This window comes from Amphibalanus amphitrite, unplaced genomic scaffold, assembly GCF_019059575.1.
Source record: "Amphibalanus amphitrite isolate SeventyFive unplaced genomic scaffold, NRLGWU_Aamphi_draft 000988F_arrow, whole genome shotgun sequence".
NCBI classification, from domain to species: Eukaryota; Metazoa; Arthropoda; class Thecostraca; order Balanomorpha; family Balanidae; genus Amphibalanus; species Amphibalanus amphitrite.
Window position 1 is genome coordinate 193,243 of NW_024882482.1, and position 9,178 is coordinate 202,420.

At 50.8% G+C, this 9,178-nt stretch overlaps 1 protein-coding gene across 1 annotated transcript; it reads right to left on the reverse strand.

Moving 5' to 3' along the window:
* Positions 1-3,779: 3,779 nt before the first annotated feature.
* Positions 3,780-7,525, reverse strand: LOC122368905. Its single transcript, XM_043343225.1, has 3 exons — positions 6,894-7,525; positions 5,960-6,353; positions 3,780-5,324 (listed from the first exon to the last, which is right to left on the reverse strand). The coding sequence occupies exons 1-3, from the start codon at positions 7,523-7,525 to the stop codon at positions 3,780-3,782; spliced, it is 2,571 nt and encodes an 856-aa protein (XP_043199160.1).
* Positions 7,526-9,178: the final 1,653 nt, after the last annotated feature.

Consider the following 9,178-nt stretch of genomic DNA (forward strand, 5'->3'; position numbering starts at 1 on the left):
GCCATAGCGTCCTGACAACGTTGTACACCATAACTTACCGAAATGCAACGTCCTGACAACGTTGTGCCAACGACATCCGTGAGCTGGGCAGGACCCTGGAACCCAATGACAACTTCACTGTACCAAGTTCTAGCAGCGCCCAATTTTACGACCTTTGGGTCATTGACTTGACCTGGAAGTTCAACCAATGAACTAGGACATGGACAAATCTGCGTAGAATCGGCCTCCTCTCGACACATGCAACATGCTCGTTTTTTTCGCGAAGTTTTATTTTCGTTAGGAAAGTATCGCTATCCAGTATCCAACATTGTTATCTGCCGTTATCGACCGTTAACCCTCGCCGACCGAGGGGGGGGGGCGGGTGCCGCCCCCCCCCCATAGTTTTTTTCGCGATAGCTCCGAACACGCTGGCGATAGAGAGCTGAAACTTGGCATACCTGACCTTTGATCCAAGCCGGATCTTTTGACACCAACCGCATTTTAGGTCAGGTCAGGTCACTGACCTATGACGTCATACGTGAACCTCTGCACGGTCTTCAGATGTCGCAACTTCGCAACGCCCTCACTGCCAGAGGAGATGTAACAGGGAAATGAAACTTGCAGGATCTAGTATCCATTATGAGTCCCACAACTTGTATATCTCGGATTTTTCCTAAAGGTCATATGAGGTCAGGTCATTTTCGTGACCTCACCATTATAAGTCAATGGGGAAAAATGAAAACTGCTATTCTGGCGCCGGGAACGATCTCCAACTATCTCAAGCACACAGAATCGTGATTTGATGCACTCCTTGCAAGGTTAGATGCGTCACTTTTGCAATGTTGACCTTGCGTGACATCATTTATGACGTCATCAAGGTCATATTAGTTTTTCGTCAATAACTCTTGATCAAATTGAGCTAGCGAGTCGGGAAAGCCACCAATGGACTCAGGAAGGCCTGCCGAATCGAATGATATGCGACATGACCTCTTTCGACCAGCTTCGTGACCTGGGGGTACTGACCTGACCTTGACCTGAGGTCAACACCCCAAGTTGACCTGACCCGGACAAAAAGTATATCATTCGACGCGCCTGAGCGAGGCGAACACGATGCTGCCAAAATCGGCGCTCTGCGGCCGTTTTTTGCGAAGTTATTCACCAAAAACTGAACCGTACCTTGGGGCACTTGACCTGACCTCAGAGGTTACCGGTTGACCTAGGACCTTAAAATTGGGTACCAATCTCTGCGTCTCGTAACGGCGCACACGCTCGTTTTTTCCGCGACGCGCTAGCTCCACCAGGGGCGAAACGGCGAGGGGGGGTCGTACCCGCCCCCCCCCTCGGCCGGCGCGTATGTAGAAAACCAATAGGTCCGGCGAGGGTTAACCCGCGCGGGGCTGGGGGGGGGTAAATTTTACCCCCCCTCGCGAATTTTTGCAATATCTCAAAAACGGCGGCGCGCAGCGCCGCCAAACTTTCAGTACCTTTTCTTACATCAATTTGACACGTTCCCTGAAAATTCGAGCGAAATCCGTCGGAAAATTTTTGAGAAATTGACGTTTTAGTGACGTCATGTTCGCCATTTTCGCCTCAAAAACGGCAAAAGTTCAAACGCCGCTAACACCTTCATTTTTAAAGGAATCAAGACGTAACAAAAAAGGATATACGTAATTCTACTTTGTCTATCAAATGGCTATCTCCGTTTTTTGAAAATTTTGGATTTTGGCCCAAATTTTTTCAAAAAACTGACTTTTTTGGGAAAATAGTTATAAAATCCAAAATTTTGAGTGTATCAAAAAAACCGGAATATATGTCAGAGAAGTGGTCTATATGCACCTACATAACAAGTTTTAGAAGAATCGGTTCAAAAATGTGGGAGTTATTCAAAATTTTATGACGTCACGACACACAAAATTTTTGAAAAATGATTTTTTTGGAAGTTCTAGACCTCGTACGGAAACAAAAATAGCACCATTCGATTCGCTGTGAAAAACTGCATCTGATAGACACCCTTTTAGGCCTTAACAACCAACTTCAAAATTTGACCTCACTTGACCTGACCTTGTCCTGACCTCGACCTGAAATTCATCCAGAGGTGGTCCATATCACTTATGGAGTGTGCCTATTGAATTCTTTGAGTAAAATGACCCATAAAACATGTGTCGCACATGCCCTTTTCTATATTTTGTTTTTGGTGACCTGACCTGACCTGACCTGACCTTGACCTTGACCTCTGAATGATATTGTATGCAACGAGTATTGTCTTGGTAGCCTAAGAATACGTTTTGGGCGATCAGTCTCAGTCCATGACTCCATTCTTCGGCAACTACGGTGCAAGGCCGATACTGTAGGAACTTGCAATTTGTACCCTTGACCTGACCTTGACCTTGACCTCAAACTTAAAATTAAGTACATGTTTTTAGTTGTTCGTGATGAGATCTTTCGATTGGCGTTTGAATTTTTCAAATCGGACCATTAGTTCGGGAGATAACAGGGGGGGTAAAATTTACCCCCCCCCAGCCCCGCGCGTTCGGCTGGAGACCCCAGCCCCGCGCGGGTTAACCTACTGGATAATGGATATTGCCGAAAAATGGTAATGGGAAGATTCTGTCCCCCCCTCTCCCCCGGCGCGGGTTAACCCGGCACCGCCTGGGCTATTTCCGTACCCACATCAGCCTGGGGGGGGGGGGTCGGATCCGACCCCCCCCCTGTTATCTCGAGAACCAATGGTCGTATCGAGCCCCGCGAGGCGGCGTTCGAAAGGTCTCTACGAGACCTTCCCAAAGCACTCTTAAGATTTTAAGATTAAGGTCAACTTTCGGGTCAAGGTCAGGTCAAAGGTCAAATTTAGGGGTTTTGCATGATTAGGCTTACGGACAGCGGAATCGATAGCTGCTGCTCGAAACTCACCACAAATGACCTCAAAGACCTAGTGAAGGTACCATGTGCGTACAGGGGTCATACTAAGTACGGGTCAAGGTCAGGTCAGGTCACGAAAGGTCACGGTTTTCACTTTCTGCTACATGGGCGTGCGACTCATGTTTTATGGCTTATTTTTCACGCCAAATCCGATGGTAATGGTTATATGTGACCCCAAGTCACTGTGCTGGTGATAAGTGTGCATTGAAAGCATAAAAAATCGTTTATACCATACATAACTAAACGAGGGCTAAGAAAAAAAGTCAATTTTTCAACTTTTTATTTTTGACATAAAAATGCACTTTTCTAGACGAGCTTTGTCCCAGGAATCTAGTGGTGCCATTTGTTTTCACATGCGATGTTCAAAAGTGCCTCTAATATGCGAAAATGCTTATGACGTCACCATGCCCTATGCATGTTGGAGCTATTTTTTTACAATTTGGGGGTCAAAAATCAAGATAGAAAGTTGAAATTTGGGACATCTAATGTTCTAATAGAGCTCTATAACATATATTCCGGTTTTTTGGAAATTCTCAAAATTTTGGATTTTATTAGCTGTTTTCCAAAAAATATAGTTTTGTTGTGATTGGATTCAAAACGTTTATAAATCGAAGTCTTGTTCTGATCTACCGTCCATAGTGTCTAACGTCTAACATCCATTATCAGAATCGATTCATAAATCTAATCTAATCTAATTGTGATAAAACACTTGAGTTCTGGGGTCCAACTGTCCTCTATTTCCACATCCCGGTTAACCATCAAAACATCGGTATTGGTCGCGTGAGGATGATGCGAGGGAGCTCCGCATTTCACAACATCCTCCCCCCGCGAAAGTGCGCCAGCACGCGCTTCTGTTGCTCCGGTCTCTGTGACACTGGAAGTCAGGTTGCTTCCAGGGGGTACAGTCTCTGGACTGGCCGCGCGAGCTCACCACCAGCTGTTCGCACTGTCGCAGACCGGGTCAAACCGTCCCGTCCCTGGTGCAGCTGGGTGATTTTGCCCATCTGCCAGAGTGCTGGTGATGTCTTCGTGTTATCGCCGATCAAGACCATGTCCCCCACCTTGGGCTGGTCATTTGGCTCACGGCGCGGTACTCTCAGCTCCCTCACGTACTCTCGTGCCCACCTTTGCCATAGGTGCTGAAGGACCTGCCGTCGGTACCTCCATCTTGCTCCCAGAGAGCGCCCAGGTTCGCCATCCGTCTCCGGGTGGTCCGTGGCGGCACGCTCCGCAGACTCATGTGACGTATCTCGCAGGAAGTCATCAGGCGAAAGAGTCCGTACGTCGTTGATGTCCTCAGTGAGCGGTGAAAGTGGTCTCGCATTTATGACACTCTCAATGCGACATAACACTGTTTGCAGCTCGGAGAACGTCATCAGGCTCTTGTACAATGTCTTCCTCAGAGCGTCTTTTGTTGTCCGCACCATTCGTTCAAAAAATCCTCCCCACCAGGGGGCTCTTGGCACGTTAAACTTCCAGGTCACGCCTAGATGGGTCAAGCGGGATGCGGCTCCTCGAAAGTTTGTGGCGTTGTCGCTGAAAACTACTGTGGGTTTTCCACGACGAGCCACGAACCGCTCGAAGGCCGCCAGGAAGTCTTCTGTCGAAAGCGTTTCCACAAGCTCCAGGTGGACGGCGCGGACGGCAGTGCAGGTGAAGAGGACGAAGTAGGCCTTCACCGGTTCAGATTTCTCGCCATCTTTGAAGTACAGGGGTCCACCCAGGTCGACACCAATGCGCGAGAAGGGTGCGCCACCGCATACCCTCTCCTTGGGAAGCGGCGCCCTCTCCTGTGACAGTGGCTTCAGGCGAAACACCCGACATCTTGCACAGCCATGTATGGTCTGGCGCACTGTCTGGCGACTCCGGGGTACCCAGAACCGGGATCGGAGAGCGAACATTGTCTGCTGTATCCCTGCATGACAGAGATTCTCATGCAGGTCTAGAATGACCAGCTTGGTGTAGCGGTGTTTGCTGGGCAGTATCAGCGGGTACTTTTCTTGTGCAGTCAGTTCTGATTCTTGGAGACGGCCGGTCACTCTCAGGAACCCGTTGTTTAGATGCGGATTCAGATGGAAGACATCTGAAGTCCCGGGAACATCTTGTCCGCTCTGAAGCCTTGCTTTCTCATCTTTAAATGCGTCGGTCTGAGCCTGTGCAACCCATAGGTCGCCAGATCTCCGGATCTCCTCCTGGGTGAGTTCTCCCGCCGTGTCTTCTTCTCGCCGTGCCTTCTTCGTCCAGCGAATGACCCAGGCGGTGACGCGATGCAGACGTTTCAGGGAGCTGTAGTTCTCCAGTGGCACCAGCTGACCGATTCCAGCGACATCTTCCGCGGTGGAGCACGCGTTGACGCTCACTTCTTGTTTCTCTTGCTCTACCGTGCAGTCAGCTGGTACCTCCTCATCTTCATACCGTGCCGGCCACTGTGCGTGAGGCATGCGTAGCCACACGGGGCCACGTGTCCACAGGTCATTTGCCAGTGCTGACGATGATGCTCCTCGAGATGGCAGGTCTGCGGGATTGTCCACCCCTGGGCAATGCCTCCAGGCGTCAGGTGAGGTCAGTGCTTGGATTTCGTGGACTCTGTTCCGAACGTACGTTCCCCACCTCAGTGCATTACTTCGGATCCAGTGCAAGGTGACTGATGAGTCCGTCCAGAGGAACTCTGCTGACGGCGCGATTGGCAGGTGCTTCTTCACGAAGGTTAGGAGACGCGCTCCGATGAGCGCCGCAGTAAGTTCGAGTCTGGGAATTGATAGGCCTTGTGACGGCGCGAGTCGTGTTTTGCAGATGACCAGTGCCGTTTCCTGGACGGGTGCATCAGTACTGCTGCGAATGTACACACTACTGCGGCGAGAGCGTCTTTACTGGCATCACAGAAGACATGTAACTGGAAGACTTCGTCATGTCGCCCGTAGAAGCGTGGAACCCTGAAGGCCACGAACTGCGTTAGCTCTGCAAGCCACTTTCTCCATTGGAATCGTGACTCTGACGTGATTGGTTCGTCCCAGTCCAGACCTTGTCTCCACAGGGCCCTCAGGAGCATCTTGACTCTGACAGAGAAAGCCGCCATCAAGCCAAGCGGGTCATAGAACGCAGCGGCGATCTTCAGGATGGTCCGCTTGGTCTCCGGCAACGCCGCAGCGTACTCTGCCAGTGTGCGTGTGCACATCTCCAGAACGTCTGAAGCAGGCTGCCAGGTCACCCCCAGTACCTTCCGGTCAGTTTCCCCACAATCACCGATATTCCTTTCAGCCGTTTCACCCGAGGCACTCCTGTCCCACTTTGTCATGACCATCCCTGCATCAAGGAAGATATACTGTGTCCGAGCTTTGACCTCCTCCGCCTCCTCTTCCGTGTCGACACTAGTGATAAGGTCATCACAGTATATGTCTCGCTTCAGCAATGTCACCAGCTTGGGGTCGGACTGTTCGTAGAGCTTCAGGTGATGCCTGATGGTGGCTTGGAGGAGGAACGGGGACGCATTTACGCCGAAGATAACTCTTGTCATCCGGTAAGTCGTCGGGACAGGATCGGTCGCTCTTTCCCTCCATAGGAAGCGCGTGACGTCCCGTTCAGCTGGATGCAGTGCCACTTGCAGGAATGCCTTCTCGAGGTCAGCTACGAGACCCACTCGTCTGAACCGGAAGCGAATGAGAAGGCCGGTGAGATCGGCTATCAGGCTGGGTCCAGCATTGATATGATCATTCAGGGCACTTGGTTGTCCAGCTGCAGCATCGAAAACTACTCGCACTTTGCTCTTTTTGTAGACAGCTTGATGGGCCAAAATATGCACTGGCCCGTCGGGTACGGTTGGCGCCTTCTCCGCGTGATCGTCATCCAAGTAGTTTTGGATTGCGTTATCATACTCGTTCAGCCGTCCTTTCTTCTTAAGTGACCTTTCACAGGCATTTAGCCTCGTACTCGCGAGTATTTCATTCGTCGGGACGGAGGCTCTCATCCCTTCCTTCCAAGGCCAACAGACTTGATACCTTCCGTTTGGTAGGCGCTCCAGCGTCTCTTCAAAAGAGCGTTTAACTTCATCGTCGCAGCGAATGCGGTCCTTTCCACCATCGGATTCCTCGGTACTAATTCCTACCTTCTCCAGGCTCCAGAGGTCTTGCAAGAGGTCTTCGGCCTTCTCCGCTCTGATGAAGTTGGAAGTCGCTGCCTGAGTTGCTTTCCCAGAGCCGGAGGGACCGGAGATGATCCAGCCGAATCGCGAGCCCAGCGCGATGGGCCCGGCAGTTCCGATCTTCATGCGGCCGTCGATCACTTCCCGCATGTAGTCCTGTCCAATCAGTACGGAGATGGTGTGATCTTCGCCTTCCAGTGTCACCGGTTCAGCCAGCTGCAGTCCTTTCAAGTGAGCGTGACGTCTGATCGCCGGCTCCGCTCTCGGTGGTGAGCTGCAGATCGTCGGCACGACATAGGCTGTGATCGCCAGAGGTGGGGTTCCGTCACAGAGGCCTTTTAGTGATATCTGCACCTTCCTCATCTTTTGCTTCGTCTGCCCACCTCCGAACGACTGCACGTTCATGTCGTCGAGGGCCAGCTGCTGGCAGTGAAGCTGGTCGGCCACGGCGGATGTCACAAACGACTGGTTACTACCGGTGTCAAGCATCACCCTTACTACTTTTCGGTCCGCTTCGCCCATTGCATACACCCGCGCCGTCTGCATTAGAATGACCCCATTGCCTCCAGCGCTCGCTCCGCTAGCGCTTGCGGCTATTACCGTCGGGTTCGAGGACGGCTCCGTCGCTGATGTCTCGAGTTATGCTGTGTTGACCGTCCGAGATGCGGATCGTTCGCACAACAACGAGTGGTGGGGGCCCGAGCACCGCTCGCACCTGGGTCTGTTGGCCGGGCATTCCGCTGCGCGGTGCCGGGGTTCTAAGCACCAAAAACATGCGCCGGCTCGAATCAGTCGATCTCGCCGGTCAGTTATGGTCATATGCTTAGCTTTCCGACATTTGCTCGTGGCATGTTGGTACTCGCAGAACAGGCATGTCTGACCAAGAGATCCAGAACTGGTCGCAAGGGCGGTGGATGATGCTATATTTTTGCCGACTGATCGTCTTAACATAGACTCCAAGGTTTTACCGTGCGCGACTAAATATTGCGCCGCATGTTCGACTAAGTCAGCGGACACCTTGCATCCTTTCTCCTTGAGATAGACTTCCAAGGAGTCCGGGCAGCTTTCCAGGAACTGTTCAGTCACGATCAGATCGAAGAGACCTTCGTATGAAGCATCAGTTCCCGACAGATCGATCCACCTGGCCAAGTATGACTCAAGACGAGACAAAAATTGACTTGGGCTCTCGTCTGTCTCTGGTAAGATATTTCTCAGTTTCAGGCGGTAACCCTCTGATGTTAGCCCATACCGCTCGAGCAAGGCTGCCTTTAAATCCTCATACCGCTCCGCTTGTTCTTCTGAAAGCCGGGAATATGTTTCTAGAGCCTTTCCTGTGAGGAGGGCACTAAGGTGCCCTGCCCATTGGTGCTCCGGCCAATGATTGAGCCGGGCGTGGCGCTCGAATCTCTTGATGTAGGCATCCATTTTGTCTTTTTCTTCGTCGAACGTGGGCATTTTGGGACCCGTAACAGTGCCTCGTCTCGGCCTCTCCGTGTCCGCCGAGGTTTCCGACGGGGCGCGTAATCTTGCTAGCTCCAGTTCATGTTTTCGTTCCTTTTCGCGTTCTTCCCTATCTCTTTCCTGGGCTTTTTCTTCTCTCTCTTCCTTTTCTCTCTCTCTTTCCTTTTCTCTCTCTTCCTTTTCCTTTTCTCTCTCTTCCTTTTCCTTTTCCCTCTCTCTTTCCAGTCTTCTCTCCTCTCTTTCTAGTTGTTTGCATGCGAAAGTCAACGCTGCTTCGCCTGTCAATCCATGTCTAGCTGCGACTTCAATGTAAGCTTCCATTTCGCTAGTCCTGAGTCCTGTCACGGTCGCCAGATGTTGTGATTGGATTCAAAACGTTTATAAATCGAAGTCTTGTTCTGATCTACCGTCCATAGTGTCTAACGTCTAACATCCATTATCAGAATCGATTCATAAATCTAATCTAATCTAATTGTGATAAAACACTTGAGTTCTGGGGTCCAACTGTCCTCTATTTCCACATCCCGGTTAACCATCAAAACATCGGTATTGGTCGCGTGAGGATGATGCGAGGGAGCTCCGCATTTCACAACATCTTTTTGAATTTTTAGGGGTAAAAAAGCATTTTATGGAAAATCCGAGATAGCCATTTTAAAGAACTCGTTGAGCTGCGTCTTTTCA